The 19,866-nt window shown below is 40.6% G+C and overlaps 1 protein-coding gene across 6 annotated transcripts in view; it reads left to right on the forward strand.

Annotated features, from left to right (window-relative positions):
• LOC134631387 (A-kinase anchor protein 13) overlaps positions 1-19,866 on the forward strand; it is a 122,829-nt gene that overhangs the window by 36,521 nt on the left and 66,442 nt on the right. For all 6 annotated transcript variants that reach the window (XM_063479671.1, XM_063479652.1, XM_063479680.1 and 3 more), the window contains exons 6-9: positions 6,922-7,105; positions 8,500-8,695; positions 8,973-11,091; positions 12,487-12,572. In XM_063479671.1, coding sequence (XP_063335741.1) covers positions 6,922-7,105; positions 8,500-8,695; positions 8,973-11,091; positions 12,487-12,572 — 2,585 coding nt within the window. The remainder of the gene's footprint in view (positions 1-6,921; positions 7,106-8,499; positions 8,696-8,972; positions 11,092-12,486; positions 12,573-19,866) is intronic.

Raw genomic sequence — 19,866 nt, forward strand, 5'->3', positions numbered from 1 at the left:
CTTAAAATTTAAATCACTAAACTGTTCGTTCATTTTAAACACAAGAAATCCATCATTTTATAAAAATTGGAAATGCGTGACACTATGAAAGTTTAAATGTACTATTAACTTAGAGGTATCTGTGGTCGCAGCTTATCTCTGTAGAACGATCACTCCCTCTTCAGCAGTTTATGGTTAGTCTTTTCTTGGCACTTTGCTTTAAATGTGACTTTGCTTGTGACATTTGCCTTCCACTGTTCTCCCAAATTTCTGTTATTATTAACTTGCTGTTGTGGAGCTTATGTATGCGACCTAATACCATATCAGACATGTTTCCGCATAAATGCAACCACAGTATTATACCAGCTGTTGTTGAATCTGGCATTCCATTTTCATCTGAACTACATAGCTGTAAAGTTTTTTGATTTGCTCTTGCTGCGCTGAAACAGTGGTATCATCTGTCCCAAGACAGTTGTATAAACACCTAGCAAATTGCCCAGAACCCCCTTTGTTGTAGTTCGTGCTGTATTACGTCTCTTATTTTGCCCCGAGGACACATGCATAAACACTCACAGACCCACAAAGTGAAAATGATACCAACTAATCCATCAGCTGATAACACGGCTACAACAGAATAAAAAGGCCAATTGTGGAACTCTCTGTGGGTGGAGACGAGGATGGACTTTTGGTCAGAGATGCGAAGGAGGCAGCACTGTATGTTCCAGTTATTTTTCCTGGAGTACAAAAAGAGATAGTGGCTGTTTATTGTGGAAGTTTGGTTTAGATGTTTGCCAGTGCGATCTACATGGACGGTGCTCACAGATAATATCAGGGGAGGATTTGAAACAGCTGTGCGCAGAATTTGACTTGAGGCAGAAAGAACCTGCTGTTGGACATGGCAGGAGGTGAGCCCGAGGTCTGGAATTGATGGGCAGAGATTTCAACACCATTGCTTACTTGCCAACTAGAGGGTTGTGCATTTAAGGGTTGAAACACCCAGTGAAGATTTGGTACCACCTGACACCATCCTCTTCAGCTGCACATACTGTAGTGGCATCTTGATTATATGCAGTAAGTGATGATATCATCAGTTAAAAATCCAATGCAGAAGTGCAAATCTAGCTTTGACCAGACTTGCTGTCAAAATACACATTTTTCAGGTAGCAGAGAAATTTGATCAACAAATGGGCTAATATATGGATGTAAACAATTTTTACTCAAAAGATGAATTCCTGATAATTTGTCTTAAATCTTTCATTGACTTGACACTGCCTGGTAGTGTCTTTAATAATGTTGTGTATTTTCTGTGTGCTAATGTCAATGTGGTCACAGCAGATGAAGTCTTATTCATCCACTTGAAGAGTGTTTGAGGAGGAGCATTTCCTGGATACAAATAATTTTTTATGTGCTTTTTGAAGAGGATTTGGGAATTAAAAATCCAAGACCTCCAAGGCATTAAAAAAAAATTACTTAAAGGCACTTTATTCTCTTGACATGGTCATATTCAACCTAAAAATGATCAAGTATTGGGTAGTTAAAACCAGTTTTATTCACTAATAAAGGGTTTAATGCTGAACATTTTTTGTATAAATATGAGTATGCCATAGGAATAATGGTCATTTAAATTTTCTACATATATATTGTGGTCTCTCAGTTTAAACAGTGATCTCAGGAGTATATTTCTGGCTTAACAGCAACCACATCCACCTGCTTTTCACTCTTGAGTTTGAGAGGTGCAGCCAATCAGAAGAGGGGTGGTTTAAAGAGTGCAGAGGGAGCTCAAACGGTGTGTTTTAGACTGTGGATGAAGGCCCAATATAAAAATGTTTTATTTTGTATTTTGTCGCTCATGCAAAGCTACTCTGGAAGAATCCAACAGTAAAAATGCTGGAGCTGCAAATGAGAATCATAGATGTGCTAAAAAGCTTAACATCCCAAGAAGACTGTATATAAAAATTATATATTCATTATTATTTATTTATATTTGGATATTTATTTTTAAGAGCTTAATAATATATGACAGGTGCTTTCAAAGTATCCCAAAATAAACATTTGCAACATACCATTTATGGCTTGATTGATACCAGAAGCCCTCGAGTTGCTTCAGTTTGTCATCACACTCTTTCTTCGGGGTGTCAAATGCATGTGAAGTGCGTTTCTGACACAATCAAAGAGCAACTTCAGTTCTCTCACAGTGAGCTTATGCAGTTGAAAGCAACAGCTGACATCGTTACATCGTCACCTATGTGTGTTCATTTTATCTATAAGAAATATTTCTGTATACTTGGATTATTCACATGGAAGACACACTGGTCTACAGCCTAAATGCTTGTGAAATAAATGTAGTCACACTTTAGTAATTTGGCTCACTGAAAGTGAAAGTGACACTTAAAACTGGTTGGGTTGGCTCTAGTCTTCATGATATGCAACAAGGTTAAGTCTAAGACTAAAAGTTATTTGTTGGAACAAAAATGATTGAAGCACATCTTTACTGGTGAATTTTGGCAAATAATTTCAGAAAGCCACTTATTTAATCTTCCAATTTTGATTAAGTTTCTATGACTTATAGGTGTCAGGTATGAAATGTGGCAGATTTCAAATTGTTTATTAGCTCTGTTTGACTTTTGGCCTCTGTTTTGACCTTGACAGCAGGACTGTAAAGTTACATTATTGTTTTGTATCCCCTCTGTTTGTTCCCTGCATTGTAAAATAATTGAAAAAAGGTTTGTCATGGAGACATCCATAGACAGACATGTGGTGAAGATGATCAAACCAAAATGTTGACATTTTATAATATTTGATGCAACTGATGCAAGTGACATTTCTCCATGTGACAACATCCCACCTAGGCCCGATATCTTGTCCTTGTCTTTCAAATATAATGGGTCATGTTTAGTCTTCTCTCTATAGACCTTTGTTACGTGATGAAGAAAGGTGCTGTATTATCATATGAGGCGACCATGTGCAGAATGTAAAAATAGTGAAAATAGTGGCTAGTCAGCTGTTTTAAATGGTCAAAATAAAGAAGTAAACAGCAGGTTTGATCTCCAGAGCAGAAAACTCCGGAGTTAAAATAGAGTGCGTGTGTTCAAATACGTGCATTGTATTTGAACACTGGTGTATTTACAGAACACGCCACTACACGGATTTATCTCTAACTCTGGTATTAGTATGAACAAATAGAGCTGAGTATCCCTTTGCTGAAGCCTGAGCACTTGAGGTTGTGAGAAACTGCTACATCAGTGGAAACAAACATACATTTTTATTAAAATCAAAGTGCCAATTTTCTCCAGTCATTGACTCTGACAACTTTAATCAGTTAAAGGAAGCCAAACGAGCCAATGCAGATGATAAACTCTGCGAGGTAATTGCTCTCTGTGAAACGGCATAAACAAGACTTTTGGGAGTAGTTAGAGCGCTGCCTCAGCCTCTGGCTATTTCTCAGATAATAGCTAATGGTTAAACTTGGATTTGGATATTAGGCCAAACCAGAAGAGCCGGCAAGATTTTAGACAAAACTGACTGAAAAAAAAGAAAAAGAGCTGGGAAGACTGGAGTAATGTGGAGTGGAGATCAGAAAAGCTCACACACTTCTTAAAATTTTGAATTTTTTATTGTTCTAGGAAGAAAACTCGTCATATCAAAAATTAGCTTATCAGTATTGACCTTCATCCCGATTAGATCCGATCCACTTGTTACTGTGAAGTGTGTCAGAGCGCTTTAAAGATGGACACACACGTACAGGCTCCTTTGCATTGAAGTCAGTTGTCATGTTGTTGATGTGGAAGGCGGCTTCATGCTGTGGTGAGTGATGTGTGCTCTAATAGGCTCTGCTTCACAATATGTCACAGCTTCAATACAAGACGCTCAGCGGTGCCGAGCCGTGGGGAGGGAAGAGGAGCGCGACTCCGCTCTCCATTTATCAGATCTGTCAGATGATGGATAGCATTAGACTATAGGTGGAGGTGACGGTGCTTCATCTCAGTCATCCTTCACGCTGTGGGCACGCAGCACTCGCTGCTCTAACTGTAGCCACCCATTTATTGTCGTCTGGGAACGTCACCTGGAAAAACTGCGCATATCATTAAAGATGGTTGACAGTTCCCAACTGATTCCTCGGTTTTGAACAGGTGCATTCAGTGTCAAATTATCTAAAGCCCGTGGGTTGTCAATCAGTGCCATTAAAGTAGATGACTCAATGATCTGTGGCCTTTAAATTCACTAAAGTCAACTAACAGAACTGTTGCATAATGTATTAGTTGTTTACTTCATTCAGCAATAAGACACAGAGCCTGCAGACCTGCTAACAATTCTGTTAGGCCCACCATTATTCCTGATGTCAAAGGTGAGATAATAACACTTACATAGGTTGTATAATAAAAATGTTATTCAGTTTAGTTTAATTTTTTTGCATGCGAACTAGGGCCTGATACAGATATCAGCTGATGCCAATTTGTTAATTTATTTTTGTTTTTCCTCCCTTTGTGCCAGTGAAGCAAGGAAATCCTCACTATAGAAAAATAACTGACCCGTTTTAACCTCTTTCACCTTTTCATCACATTTAACCGCTAGCAAAATTAAGGTTCAGTGCAGAAATTTGCTCATTACCACAAAGTCTTTCTAAGGTTAATGGGTATGTTTGTTTGTGTTTTTGTTTTGTTTTTTAACTGATTGTACTGGACAAATAAAATTCTGATCTGAAGATGGCGCTAGATGAAAATCAGGTGATAATATCCTGGCAAGTATTCTGACAGTTGTTAAAGCATTTCACACGACCAAAGTCTGGATTCATTCTATGATTGTACCAGATTTTCTGCCTTGTAGTTTTTGAGAGCCACTATCAAGGCTAAAAATTGCTTTTGAATTTTGAGCATTTGCTCTGTTTTCTCTCCAAAGGTATCTACAAAAGTAAAATGTCACTTTTGGGTAAAGGATTTTTTTTTTTGGCTCATTTTCCTGATGAATAACTATACCGAATAATTGGGGAAGCAGCAAGAAGCCAGGATCTCTGCCAGGAAGCGGTGAAGCTGCTTTGTTGTGACCAATCATTCATTGAAGCCACATTGTGTTGGTGATTTCTGTCCCAGAGCAGAAAGCTAAAATTGCATGTATATTCTAGCTGGCACTCATAATATGAAAATGACATGGCTGTTATGGCAGCCAGTTTTGAGGAACCGCAAACAAACCCAGCAGTAAAGCATTTCCTGCTGCTGTTGGCACCTCGCATTCCACACCGGCCCAGCTCGGCCAAGTGGAGCATTAAATTTGACCAATTAGCTTGAGGTTGATCAGGGCAGGCTTGTTCATAAAGGCCCACAGTAAATGGACTGAAACCTCTCATCAGCAGACACAACCAGCATTGTGAATGTTGCCTAACGATTATTGTGATGCTGATAACACCAAGGAAAATGTGTTTTCTGCCCTTTTCCCTGTTCTCAAGCATTTGTTCTGCAGTTTATTTTTTCATTCTTTTCCAGCTGATCATATCTTGCTGTTAAAACCTACACTAGGCAGAGTAAAATAGTCCCAGAAGAAGGAGGAGTTGTTATATAGAACATCCTGTTTGTTTCTAACCCAAAAGCCCTATATTTTATCTGTTTGTGCAAATAAATCTGGTTTCCTGTACTGCGAACTGGAAGAAAATCCTCTGCTCATAGGCAGTGACAAATGAAAGCGAAAGAACAAAAACAATCTTCCTAATAAACAGTGCAGAAACACCGTCCAGAGAAATCTGGAACCAGCAACAATACTTTTTGCTGCTATAAATAACCACAGACCAGCTGGGTGATAAACAAAAGCACTGTATATGCAGTTTACTGACTACATTAAAGACATCTGGGTACTGAAGTTGAACACCACATTTAAACTCGCAAGCTTGCAATGTTGTGTGGTGTTTTAGATTACCAGTTCTCACATATTATTACTTTTTTATTTCTCTCCAATGAGCTGCTTGTTCTGCTTTCCATTGACAATTTATCATTTATTGCACTTCAGGACTCGATTTCCCACTAACTTAAAACTAGGGCATCCTTATGTCAGCATGCCCTCTTAAATTGACAATAAATTTGCCAGTGGTTGGGCAGTAAAAGAGATTAATAATAACACAAAAGTTTGGGCAACTCCTGTAGACCCAGAAGTGTTTTCATAATCTTTTCCAATGAAGACAGAGAGAGAATTAATTACACAACTTGAAACGAGGAAATTTCTGGGATAGCCAACAGCCCTCAGCCGGCCTTTAGTACTGAAGTACTTGCCTTGCTGGCAACCTGTTGCTTTAGCAGAACGATGAAGCGTGTGTGTGTGTGTCCATGAGTCTCTGTTAGTGTCTCTTTGAATGTGTGAAAGGGAGGATCTTGGTGTTTGATGGTGTTATTAGCAGTCTGACTGATATACTGGGCTAATAATGGACTTAAATTAAAAATGGGACTGTGGTGTGCTGGTATGTGGTTAACATCTGCTGAAATGAAATGGTGTCTTTTGATTTATTCATAGAGCCATTACTGTTGTTGCTTTGATTTGTCCGATGATGCTTCAAAGGCTTTTCCGCATTCACTAAACATGTCAAAATCTTGATATGGTCTGTATTTTTCAGGCACACAAAAGTACATGATTACAATTACAGTCAGCCGGCATGCTGGGTTTAATCACAAAATGACAGTTATGTCCTGCAGATACCTGTACTGATCATCTGATGGACATAGCAGGAAGGAGACAAGTTATGGTTTTATCAGTCTGTTAGTGTGCAAATGTCTGTTGTATGCTGGGTCATCGTGGATCCTGAACTGGTTTAATTAGACTGCTCTGCAGTGTTGCCAGGCTGCCACAATTGATGGTATGTTGGCTGCTTTGCCACGATTTAGCTCCCCGGACCGCTGCACTCTGTCACGCTCTCTCTTTTTGATTCTTTTGGTCTTTATTGGTCATCTTCTCTCTCTTCCTCAGATCTGAATCCTCAGGAGACTCTGCTGCATTTCTCAGCACGTCGAGGTCTCTTTCAGGTTACACACTTCTTGCTGCAGCAGGCTGGGGCAAGAGGAGCCCTTCGTTTGGCCAACAGGCAAGGCGACACCCCGTCCGCCGTTGCGGAATTACGAGGGCACAAATGTCTCCATGAGCTCCTCACAAAGTAAGTGCTTGTATTATTCTCAAAACATTCAGTTCAGGTTCACGTGAACGTTTCGTGTCATATGGCTATGCTTGAAAAAGATTTATTTGTCTAAACTGTCCTCACACTGTGTGACAGTGACATTAGCCCTGAGGTTCAGTGAACATTGCCCCCCTCTCTGTACAAACAGTTCCATGTCAATATATCAGAGGGCAGATGGCGTGGTTCCTCCTTCTTTTGTAGCAATGTTGTTTGTCTGTTGTCCTCACAGAACAATAGAAGTATTCAAAGAACATCACCACCAAGCCACGCAGCAGCCTAGCTTAGCACTTTCAGCTGCAGTCAGATAGTTGAGGGCAAATTGAAAAGTTGTGGGCTGCCAGTATTGTTCCAAGGAAATCTAAAGTGATGGGAAACTATTCTGCAACACAAAAGCCTCAGTCCTGTTTCCACTGACCTCTTGTAGTACCTTTTCAGTCTCACTATGCGCAGCTCCACTTTAATCCAAACACACTGCAGTGCTGTCTCTGCAGTTTAATGGCATGGTGATGTATGTGTTTTGTTTAAAGTTGTCAAGTATTATCCTCTAATAATATCTTCCAGAGACTAGTGAGGTCAAATTCTTTCATTCAAAATTAAAACTCAGAGGGGGGAAAAAGGAGCGTTTGAGTACATCGACTTAGACAGAGCTTAAAGTGGAAAGAGACTCCTTTTATGTCTTTGCAGAGGACGTTTCACTAAACTCAAAGTGAAGATGCCACACACTGAAGGAAAACTGCCACTTAGCGAGCTTCCTTGTTGCTAAGCTTGCACTGAAGCCAGTTTATGACCTCCATCTCGCTCTTTATGTACTGGTAATTACATTTGCCTCATGAAAAGTGAAGTCACTTGTAGCCTTGGCTGGTGACCTCAGCTGCCGGGCCTCGGTGTTAAAGAAGTCCACCCAGGATTACGCAAACAGATCTGCCTTACTAGGAGGCGTCTCCCCTGTGCAGCACCAACATATGAAAAATAAAAAAAATGAAAAACTGCACATACTTTACCGTCAACTCTTGAATTAAATGCAGCAGGGGGAGAGAAGTTTTCTCGGAAAGCTTATCAGTTAGGAGTGGCCTTTAAGTACGTGTATTTTACTACTGGAAAGAAAAGTATAATTTTTAGTGGACAGGATATGGCATCTGGAACTTTTAAAGTTTTACTAACATTTACTAACATGTAATCTCTGTACTTTGCTTGATTACTTGCTGACTGCTAGAATAGACTTTCACAACCGGCCTTAGCCAATTTGAAGTTTAAGGATGTGAGTGTTTGAAGAAAAACTGCACTCTGTGAATTGGCTGACATCACTGTTAAAACTTTTCCGTGTTAGCCAATGCAGACCCTTCCGGATGATCTAAGTGTTTATTTCACGGCAGGGCTGAGACCGATCCGGAGAAGGACGAAGAGTCTGTCGCTGTCCAGCAGGTCTCTGAAGACGTTCAGGTGTTTTGCCACCTTCCCAAACTGAACACACACACGTTGACACTGAGCATACACCCTGGGCGTGACACACCGTCCTTTCAGAAGAGTGTGGAGCAGCTGCTGCACTTGATTTGTCATCTTCATGCCAAGGTGAGTCATGCCACCTTCCTCTTTTAGCACGCTATCTGTGCTCACATTGGCTAAAACCAGGAGCTCTGCTGCTACTGAACATTGTTGGATTGTTTGTCTTTTCACTGCCCTCATTTTTTTAACCTTCAAACTTCATTTGTATAACCAGTGGAACACCTTATGCAATCATAGAGTCGGCGCTTGATAAGAACTGAAGAGCAGGTCTGTTGTTTCTTTTTTTGTTTTGTTTTTTTAAAGAAGAGCTAACATTTTCTTTGTCTTGTTCCGTATTCTGCAGGGAGTTTCTTTACTGAAGCTGCAATTTGATTCTCTGCACACTGCTGCTGAATGTTCTGACGGTGTCAAAGCAGACTTAACATGTCTGGATCGACTCCAGCAGTCTGATACGGCGTCGGAGTGCCCGGATACAACAACACAAGGGAGTTGGTTAGAAAATTGCCCAGTGGAGAGCAGCAGCACTGTTGATTGTAGACACAGTGAGCCTGGAAATGCAGAGAAAGACTGTAGTTTGACTGTGAGTACTCCAACATCAGAAGTACACCCCCAGGAGCATGGCCTCGTTCCCCCAGAGGACTGGGTGTGTTCAAACACGGAGAGAGATTACTCCAAAGCAGAGGAGGAGGAGGAGGAGGAACAGGAGCGGCCTGTTGTTTCCATGCAGGGTTTGAGTTTGTCTGACAGGACTGAAGGAGTACAGAGTGAGGCTGAAGGGAAAGGTCTCACTGTGGGAATTCTACCACAGGCAGGCTGTGGTAAACAGGCAGAGGAAACTGATAGAGGAGAGGCTGTGATCCAGGAAGGACAGGAGGCCAAGAAGGGAGAGGATAGATCTGAGCAGGAAGCAGAGGACAGCACAGCCAAGAGGAGGGAGGAGGAGATCAGCTCTGAATTAACAGATCTACTAAAGGCCAGCGGAGACACAAACGAGTCAATCATGGGCCAGTCAGCATCATCATCATACTCTGAGGTTTCAGACAATTCTGATTCTGAAGTGAAGGAGTGCTCCCAAGAAGAAGAGAACGTTGGGAAAGAAGACGCGAAACACAGCCGGGATGTCTGTAATGTACTATCTCTAGATGCAAACGAGGAAGAGAGTGAAGGGTTAACAGACACTTTATCAACCCCGATGGACCTCCCAGACCCAAAGCTGATAGAGTGTGGTGATGTAATCAAGGAGCCTGAACCTGTTCCATGTCTGTTGATAGAAGGTCTCCATGAAGGGGAACCTCTACCAGACATAAACAGCCTGGAACAAAACCAGGAAACAGCTGGTAGGGATTACGCTACAGAGCAGGAGTGGGGTTTGGCATCAGAAAGTGGTTGTCATTCTGGGAGTTGTACTGACGCAGTCGGTGGAAAAGAGCTACACAGTGAAGACGTAGTAGAACCCTCTGGATACAGTATTGAAAGCAGCATTTTGCCTGCGGAAGAAGCTGACAGTTCAGCTGTCTTTTTGGCTTTCAGTGACGTCGTAGTAGATACACAGACTGATAGTTTTGACTGTGAGCCGTTGCCTGACAAGATGCCAACTGAACGACAAGCTGACCATGACTCAGGTACGGCCCACGGACTCTCCAGTGATGACGATGGCAGTTTCAGATCAGCTGGAAGCTCTACAACAGAAATATTCCAGCCCGCTCATGGCAGCGTCGCTATGGAGGATCAGGACTTACTTCAGTCAACGATAGTACAGCAGCCCTCAGCTGGATTTGAGATTGAGGCCCCCAGTGATTTTAAACCTAAAGAAACCAGTGAACATTTCACAACTGTGGATACAGGACTCTCATCGGAGCCTGACACCCAGCTTGAATCAGAACCCAAACTCTTGAGCTTGGATGATTTAAATTCTGAAGCGACTGAGAATCTAGCCCCAGATCTTTCCAAAGAGGATCTGTCCTTTGACTCAGCTAGGAGTGAGGATACTCCAACAGCACAGGTGGAGGAAAGTGAAACTGAGGAGACCAACAGCTCTGACCTGAATGTAGGGATAGAGCTTTCAGCATCAGGTTTGGGCAGCGGGGTACTTACCGAAACTGAGCCACCTGTAACAGAAGAGAGCAAAGTCATCAACATAGTTGAAGAGGATGTTCAACGGACCAGTGAGACAAGTGATATGCCTGTGGTAGTGGCAGCAGATGAGAGTGGAAATGTTCAACCTAAACAGGATAATTCCGAGATAACAGCAGAGGAAAGGCCACCTGAGAATCAGATCACTTTGTCTATCCCACAGGATGACATTGCGCTTTCAAATAGTACTGATCTAAGTTCCTCGGAAATAACGGCACTTTCACCTAAGACTGAAGGATCCATAGAACTTCATACTGAGAATCAGATGACTGAAAATCCCTCTGATTTTGTGGATGGATCCTTGGAGAGCTGCAGCACTAAAGCTCAAGGTGGGTAAATGCTGATTTATTTCAGTCCTTGTTCAGGTTTATTCCAGGTCCACACACTCATGCATCACACGCCAATATGTTTGTCAAAGTCTTATTCCTAAGCAAATATGCTAAATTAGATTCAGTCCTCTTCAGGTGATTAATGGCAAAAGCTCCGCAAAGTTAAATGCCACATAGCTCACCATTATTGAGCTCACAGGGGTTTTAGCTTTTTTGTGACATCCCGTTGTGATAGATTGCTGTTGTGACTATATGTTGTCCTGAGTCTTTATATTATTTTGAGAAAATTGTAATTCTAATGAAGAGTTATTAGTAGGTCTTAATTATCTGATTTTTAAAAAAGATGGGATTTTAAAACACTTTGATCAAAGTTTGGCATCCACAGACTCATTTTTATGCCATAGTAGCTCACAATGAGACACTTTGACATGTTATGCAATGGGAAGTAAGGAGCTGGTTTGTACCACCAATACCTTAGGCCACGATTAGTCTGACAACAACACCCTTTATATTCATATGTTCTTTGTTAGTCTCTCTTACACTCACAAAAGCACGGTCTGGCTACAGTCTAAGTCAGCATGCACAGTCACATTACAAGTGCACGTGACTCGGCCTCAGATACACAGCTACAAGTCTGGAATCTGTAAAACAAACATACACAAGCCAGCTGATGTGAGCGTGTTGCAGGAAGGGAGACTCACAGAGTGAACCTTCAGCAGTCCTCTGTTGGCAGTTTTTGCTCATCTGAAATAATTGTGCCGGAACCGAGTCCAATAAAGAGAGGTCAAGGGCAAGGTTGTGATGTGCGTCACACAGGGACTGCGTTGTCATTATGAATTAGAGGATATATTTACAGCATGACAGTGTCACAGCATCAGGTAATATCTTGGTGAGCTTGTCAGAGACAAAATTTCTGTTGTTTCCCAGTTTGGGTATGAAGGGTGAAAATCTAATCTGCTACTAGTGAGTGCTTCAAAAGAAGATGTAGTTTTTATTTATTTTTCTCTTCTGTAGAATCATTTATGAGACGTTTTAAGCTTCCAATGACAGTCATCAGCTCATGTTGACTAATAATACCAAGATATAAAGCCCCCAAATTCTCTCTCACAGCTATATAGAATAAAAGAAACCAAAAAAACCCCAACTGGACTTTTAGGCTTCTGATAAACTCAGATTCAGTGGTAATGGTCCTTTTCAGGGAAGGATAATAGTGAATAAAACCATCCAGAAACACTCTGCTACTTTGCTATTGTACAAAGTCTGTGACTCATCAGTGTATCTGTGCTCAGGAAAGATAAGTCTCAGAACCATTCACTCTAAACACTTGTTATTGATTCCTATATTTGGAAGATTTGCCATTGCACTGATTGCATTGTGTTGTGTGCCTTTCTCTAGAGGTGGATGTCATCAAGTCTGAAGACACTTTAAGTGATGCAGGGGAGGAACAAAATGGCCCAGCGGAGGGAGCAGACTTCTCCACGGTACGCTTGAAGTCTCTTCTGTTGTTGTCAGCTATCAAGCTCTGCTTTGTTGTTGATGTGGGTTTGATTAACACAAGATGAGTCACTGTTTGCTGAAGCTTTGAAACAACCAAAGTAGCTTTTGGAGTAAAAATGCTCCGACCAAACAGTCAGCGACCATGCAGCTAAGGTGAGTCTTTGTTGTTTTAATGGGAAATAAGAACAATTGTGTTCTTACATGGACAGCTGGACTTTTATATGCAGTTTTTGTACAGTTTATGGAAGAGTGTTACAGATGTAGCTGCTGTTTCTTGCTAATGCAGAGTCTACTGTTTTCTGTTCTGAATTCAGTTTAGAAATTGTGTATCGTTTTAGCATGGCAAGTCAACACAGGCACAGTTTGTTAAAATCTGTCTAGATTTAAAGCAAAGCTAATACTTGATTTTTTTTTGTTCTGCACAGAATCTAATGTGCTGTATGGATGAAAAGGCTTTTACTGCTAGTTTTAACCAAACTTGCTGTGTTTTGCTGAAAGTATCCTTAAGAGTATGCACAAGTCAAATTTCAGGTTTTCTGGAAACAGTAACTAAGTTTTACATTCTTAAGATACAGCAATAGCCAGGGATTGCAAAAAAATTCAAGTAAAGAAAAAGTACACCACAAATATTAGAGGAGAAAGAACAGCCAGATTCTCTTACAAGCAGCTTGATGTGCCAGCTAGATATTTGGCAAGAGTTCAGGAGGAAAGCTGTCTGGAACATTGTAAGACTTGTAGCTTGGACTGGATTTTTCTTTTTTTCTTTTTTTTGTATTTTTCAAAAGGAATATATTACTCTGTGAAGTTTCTTTATGTAACACCGATGCATTTGATTTCCTATAAACTCTCACAACTTTTCCCTGCTTCATCTTGTGGGAGACTTGCCATGCAGTTGGTTTACTATCAGCTCAGCTACTGAAGGCATGGATGCAGCTTTTGGTAGACGAGGCTTTACTCTGAAATGTTGCTGACTGACAGATTCCTCTGCAGCCATAGACTGGAGTGGCTCTGCTTATTCCTGGGTTGCGGTCTAAGTCATCGGCTTGTTCTAAATGCCAGATGTTTGACTGCAGGAGGGTATACACACAGTGTGCAGGACTGTGGGGTCGCCAGCAGAGGGAGATGTAACCTCAATGGCGTCACTGGAGCTTCTTCTTCTGACCAATTTAATGACCTGTCATTTGATCCTTTTGAAATATCCCCTAATTGCTATGATGATGAGGAAATCTGGAGTCATGCTGGTGTTGAACAAACTGCAGTAGAAGCTGAGGTGAAGAATGGCCTGAAGACAGAGCCTCAGATGTTCTTTTAAGAATGCTAAGTTACAGTTTTTGAATTCAAAAGTATTTATGGCAATCGATAAGAACAATCACAATAACAAGCCACACTTATTTATTCAACTTATTCTGTAAAAGTGTAAATAATTAGAAAAATAATTAAAAAGAACTCAAGTGGTTTAAAGTGTACATGAAATATATTTTCAGTGCGTTCTAAAACTCAAGGCAGCAGGAAGGGAAAACACCTGACTGCTTAACAGAATCTAAGTGACAGCAACAACAACTAGCTGCATGAAATGAGATGAAGGTTAACGAAGTAATTAAAATCAAAAAGAGTGTGACAGTGTTTTGACGAGATTCAAGCTGTTTAGACTGCAGATAATTTAGTCCTGGATGATTCCGTTTGTGTGACAGCTTTTCCGTTTCATATTTTAGACTTAGCCAATCTGCACGGCGACACTCTGACCCATAAAGTTTATGCTTTTCTCTCCTCCAAACTGCACGTCAAAGCAGACGAAAACTGTTTTCATCAACAGCTGTGAGTCTGTTTGAAGTGTAAAGTAGGGTAAAATATTCAAGATAAGAACACAAGATAAATTTAGATTAGATTTAGGTTGTTTTTTTGTCTTTTTCCAAGTGGGATTCATGTGCACATGCATGCAGAGAGAGAGAGTGAAAGCTAAAATCTCCTCTTGTTGAGGATTTTTAATGCAACAGCTTTGTTATTTAGACAAAACCCATAAGTATCATTTAATGTGACATCACAGTGAGGCTAGATCAATATGATGGACCCATTAACTTCTGTTTGTGTCCTTGCTTTCAGTGTGTGCTCTGTTTAATTCCTCCACTCATCCAATTCAAAATAGATTATAGGGAGAATATGGAGGAGTTGTTGCATAATTTTTTGTGTACTGGAAACCTTTCCTGGTAAAGTGCAGTTTCAAGGCGAAATATGTCTTTGATTAATCACTGCACATGACAAATGACCCTCTGGTGAATGAGACAGCAATGGGCTGTAGAGACATTTTCACAATGAAATAAGAGATTCTAAGGGTATCCTGTAGTCAGTGGTTAAGGTCATGTGACGGAATAGCTTTGTTCCTTTATTATATTTTGAAATGAACTCTTACATGGATGTACACAGTTTTCTGTCTTTACAGTGAGGAAAAATGGTCAGCCAAGGCTGAGAAGTGTGTTTATACACCACTCTGCATTTAATTATTATTTGTTATTAATCTCTGGCTCTATTTCCCAGGGTGTCTTTGTCCTGTCTTCATCCACTCACCCCCAACCGGTTGCGGCAGATGGCCGCCCATCCTTGAGCTGGTTCTGATGGAGGTTTCTTCCTGTTAAAAGGAAGTTTTTCCTTCCCACTGTTGCCAGAGTGCTTGCTCATAGGGGGTCATATGATTGTTGCAGTTTTCTGTTTTCTTTATATCATTTTAGAGTCTTTACCTCACAATACAAAGCGCCTTGAGGCAACTGTTGTTGTAATTTGGCGCCATATAAATTGAATTGAACTATCGGTTGCAGCAGAATAATATATGAACCCACCAAACAGAACTTCAGAATCAAACATCATGCTTTCTGTTTAAAAAAATAAAATGCCATTCAGCAGCCTCCTCGAGCTATGAGGCACCTGGTGCTCTGTAAAAGTTTCAATTAGGGCCGTGCTTCATTTGTTTGTGGCTACTGAGATTCACGCCTTTGTGCTACTGGACAACTATAGCCAAGTAGGTCAAAGCTGGATTCTCATGTAAGCAACAACCCACAGACAGCAGGGACTTCAACACATTTGCATACCATCCAAATATCGTTCAGAGAGTTCTCAACCTCAGGCTTCCTTCCCAGCAGCATAGATTTGATTACAGAGGCAGCGGGGGATTAAACTTTGTTACTTTGATTTGTGATTTATCCTATCTGTTATGCTTAATTTAATTTTTCTTAATAGCAATTTGTGACTGAAATGTGCAAATACAAAAGATCAGAAGCAGGATCAGGACAATGTTTAGATGAGTTTTTGTAAGCTTTTGTCCAGCTGCTTTTATTATTGCAATATACAGTTTTTTCTTTTCATTTTACACTTTTTAGGTCTGTTTGGCGTGCCACATATGAAATATGCCCATGTGCACACACACAAACTAGTTCAGACCTCTATAGTTACTGTTTTTTTCTATTTGCACTTTTCTATTTGGTGGTTTGGCCTTGTTCTAGGACCTCCATGCCCTCCCACGCACAGTATTATAGAACAGAGCAGGCGTCATTGAAATCTTGATGTGACACTGAGTAAATCAGAAACAGGATGAAAGAGGAGCTGTGCCAGAGCTGGGTTACAAAGCGGCTTGTGGATGCAAAGCAACTATAGGCAGTGTTCATCAGCTTTAATATCACACCCTGTCTGCAGTTTGCCAGTTGGATATTTAGAAGAATCTCAGCTGATTTTTTTTACTGGCACTGAGATCAGCTGATCTGCCAGAATTGCTAGTGAGCTTGATTTCTTGGCATTCTAAATTATTCTTTGTGTGTACTCATTTTTGATCTTATCAAGAAACTCAAACATATTGCCTTTGAGCTCGTTTGGGGAGTTAAAAGAGAGAACAGCTTGAGCAGGAGCTTAATGTGCTGCAAGAAATAATAAATAAGGGCTTGGGCGTTTAGTGTCTTTATGTCCACAAAAATGCCTTTTCTGCTCTGAGCGCTCAAAGCGTTTTATACAACTTGCCTCATTCAGCCATTCACACAAGCACTTTCTTCTATGCTTTCCCAGTGTAAGTGCTTTCTATCTAACATTCACACACATTCATACTCTGATGCAACTTGGGGTTAATATTTGGCATGGAGACTGGAGCAGAACCATCAACCTTCCAATTTGTGGGTGTCATGCGTTATCTCCTGAGCTACAGCTACCCCACCATAGCCCTCCATGGTGTTCTTTTCCTATACATAGATTTTTGTTTGTGATTGTGCATACATATGCCTTGCTGGCATCTATCATATAACATATCCATATTGGATTAATCTTGATATTTAAGAGTTTTAACATTTTACAAACTGTATGTCAGAGATGGTATTGGCAAAAAAAGCTTGAAAAAGGTGTAGTTACACCCAGAAGGTGCTCACCAGTAGGGGGTGTTAAAACTCAGCAGCGTTAATTGATGTTGTTGAATAACGTTAACTGAAGGAATAATGCTCCACTGTCATCTGTCATACAGTAACAATGCAATGCTCTGGATGGCTGATTCATACAAAAAGAGAGAGGCATTCACAGCCTCACACAGAGAGAGAGAGAGAGCGAGAGAGCGAGCAAAGGCATGAGTCAAACACAGTCAAGAGAGAAGTTGAGACGACAGAGGAAAAGAAAAGTATGGGAGGGAGGTGGGGAGAAGGGAAGGAGGGAGGAGTAGAGCTGGAGTCTGGTGGAAAGCTGCTTCTGTGGCCAGATGTGAAAAGCTTAGCAGACTGCTTCAGTTCTCCTCAACAGTGTTTCTCTTGGATTTTTTAACCTTCTGTTCAATAAAGCAGCCCTGGATATTTAAGGGAAAATGTACGAACGACACAAGCGGAGGTATAGTCTCTGTGCCAAAGGGGAGAGAGCTGTAGACGTGGTTTTGATTAAGGTAGGCTACCTATCGGCGCTTTCAAACAAAGTCGTTTGGTGTGGTGATCCCACTACTGCCACAGTATTAACGCTCATTTGAGCTGAAGCTTTGAAAGCATAGTTAAGTGCTCCAGACAGATAAAATGTAATGGCTAAAGCAATAAAAGCAAGGTAAGGCATCTAAAGCAGAACTTAATTCATAAAAGTAAACCATAAAACAGAGGCTAAAGATAATAAATGACATTATTACCTGAAACTACGCCTGTGAACCGGATACTTTTGGAGTGATTTAGCAGCGCAAGTCCTCAGACAGTTTGGAGGCCTCATCAGAGTTCTCCATTAAAGCTGTTCAGAAAAGATATTTATTTAGAAAAAGGTAATCATAAGCATCACAAAGTGCTTCAGCGTGTGTTGGCAAACCTGTAGTCCTCTGCCAGGGATGTTGTGACGGCTTTCGTTGTGTTGCTCCCTGGGAGATGATTGCATGGTTGTTGATAGTGGCCCTCCAGACACAGAGTGCTGATTATTTTGGGTGGAGTGTGGTTTCTGGATGTTCGCTGCATGTGTATGCTGTATGTGACACAGAGACAGATGCCTGCGCTCTATCCGTCTCTGTGGAATAAACTGTGTATGAAACTTAATGAGGCTCAGACAGTTTAAGGTCTTTCTGGGGTTTTTTTGGTCAGCTCAGTGGGTACTTGTCTGGCAAACTAAAGCAGAAGATAAAGTTGCTGAAAATGTCTCGCTATACCCTAATTTCCCTCTCGCTCAGAGGTGCCCTTACTGTGTTGTAAAGGTTCTGTGTTAAACCAAATGTAGCGGGGCTTCGATGGAATCTTTCTAAATGAGATGTTTATAGCTCCCAAAACCTGTGCTATTTAAAGCCCAAAAGGCACTTTCCCTTCTCTGCATATATAGAACCTTTTACAACATTTTTCCACTGTGGAGTTTCTCCTTGCTGCAGCTCAGAGACCTGTGCACTGTTGATCAAAGCAATAGGAACTTATGTAACTAAAATCTTAATCATAATAGATCCCTGTTTAGTAAAGACAAAGAAAAACTTGCTTCTTCTAAGTTTTCGCTCGGACAGAGTGAGATATTACCAAAACCTCATATCCCAATATAGCTTATTTCATATTGTTTCATATGTGATTATTTTTGTTTTTTTTATTTAGAACATCTGGGAAAATGTTTGACTAAGAATGTAACCATAACATTTTAATGTATAAAATATAGAACAGTTTTCAATAAGTGTTCAGTAAACGCTCTAAAAATCGTGGCGTTATCCGTAGTGACACACATAGATGACCCTCACGCAGTCACCGCTACTCAAGAGCTTTCCTGAGGCCCCTGGCTTCCAATTCTGCTCTATGGTTATCAGGACAATAGGCATCTATTGCAGAGTGAAGTGCTCAGATGAAGTGCACCGTTAACATCATACAGGGATGAGTTGTTTGGCTCGTCCACATATCTCTTGTAACGTTGTATGCTGCGTTTTTGATTTCATCCTCTACTCTGGCCTGACACTCGTAATATAAACAACGCAACTTGACTTGTGTAAAGCATTTTCTGCTGGGCATTGTGTACCTGGAGTCGGGTTTTTTGACCAACAGTGTAAATTCAGACCATGTCTTTAAAAGTTTCCACTGTTATCTCCTTCCATCTTTGTAAGTATTTAGCGTGCCTCACATCAAAGCTTATTTTAGCGTTTGACATTCTGGTTTATTTTGAGCACCTAACGGCTCTTTTTTTTGCTTCTTATTGTTAGCTCTCTCGACACTCTTTCATGTGATTCTAGGTGGCGGGAGATATTTGTTGTGTTGCAGTCAGCATCCATTATATTTTGTCATATTACACAACCCTAGATGTCACTGGTTAGCGGTCACAGGTGGAGGAAACTCCATCAAGGGACATTAAGTGACTGGTTTGATTTGTAAGCAGGGTAAGTTAAAAAAATTGATGATCATTTAAACATTTTACACATTTTAAATATGACCAGAGATTTTTCCAGATAGAACAAAATCAGGCTTTTCCTGTCAAATCTCAAATAGTAATGAGAAAATGATGTTCACTAACTTATCGATCTAGAGATAATTTCTAGATACAGGCTCGGGAAAGAATTTCACAGACTGTAAAAACTAATCTATGCAGCTATCTAGAGTAGATGGTAATATATTTACTCAAAAAGCATGGTAAAGTCTGTCATCAGTTGGTTACAACTGTCAAACATTGACAAAAATAAGTGAAATTACGATGTATCTGGTTTTGCTGTTTCTTTCCCTTTAAACTGTAATACCCTCACTTTATCTGGTTCTTTATTTTAAATAGGTTTCTGTTTCAGACAGTTTTAGTCTTAATTATTATGTGATAAAGGCAAATACTGTAAAGTCATTTAAAACTGTT

This window comes from Pelmatolapia mariae, linkage group LG1 (assembly GCF_036321145.2).
Source record: "Pelmatolapia mariae isolate MD_Pm_ZW linkage group LG1, Pm_UMD_F_2, whole genome shotgun sequence".
NCBI classification, from domain to species: domain Eukaryota; kingdom Metazoa; phylum Chordata; class Actinopteri; order Cichliformes; family Cichlidae; genus Pelmatolapia; species Pelmatolapia mariae.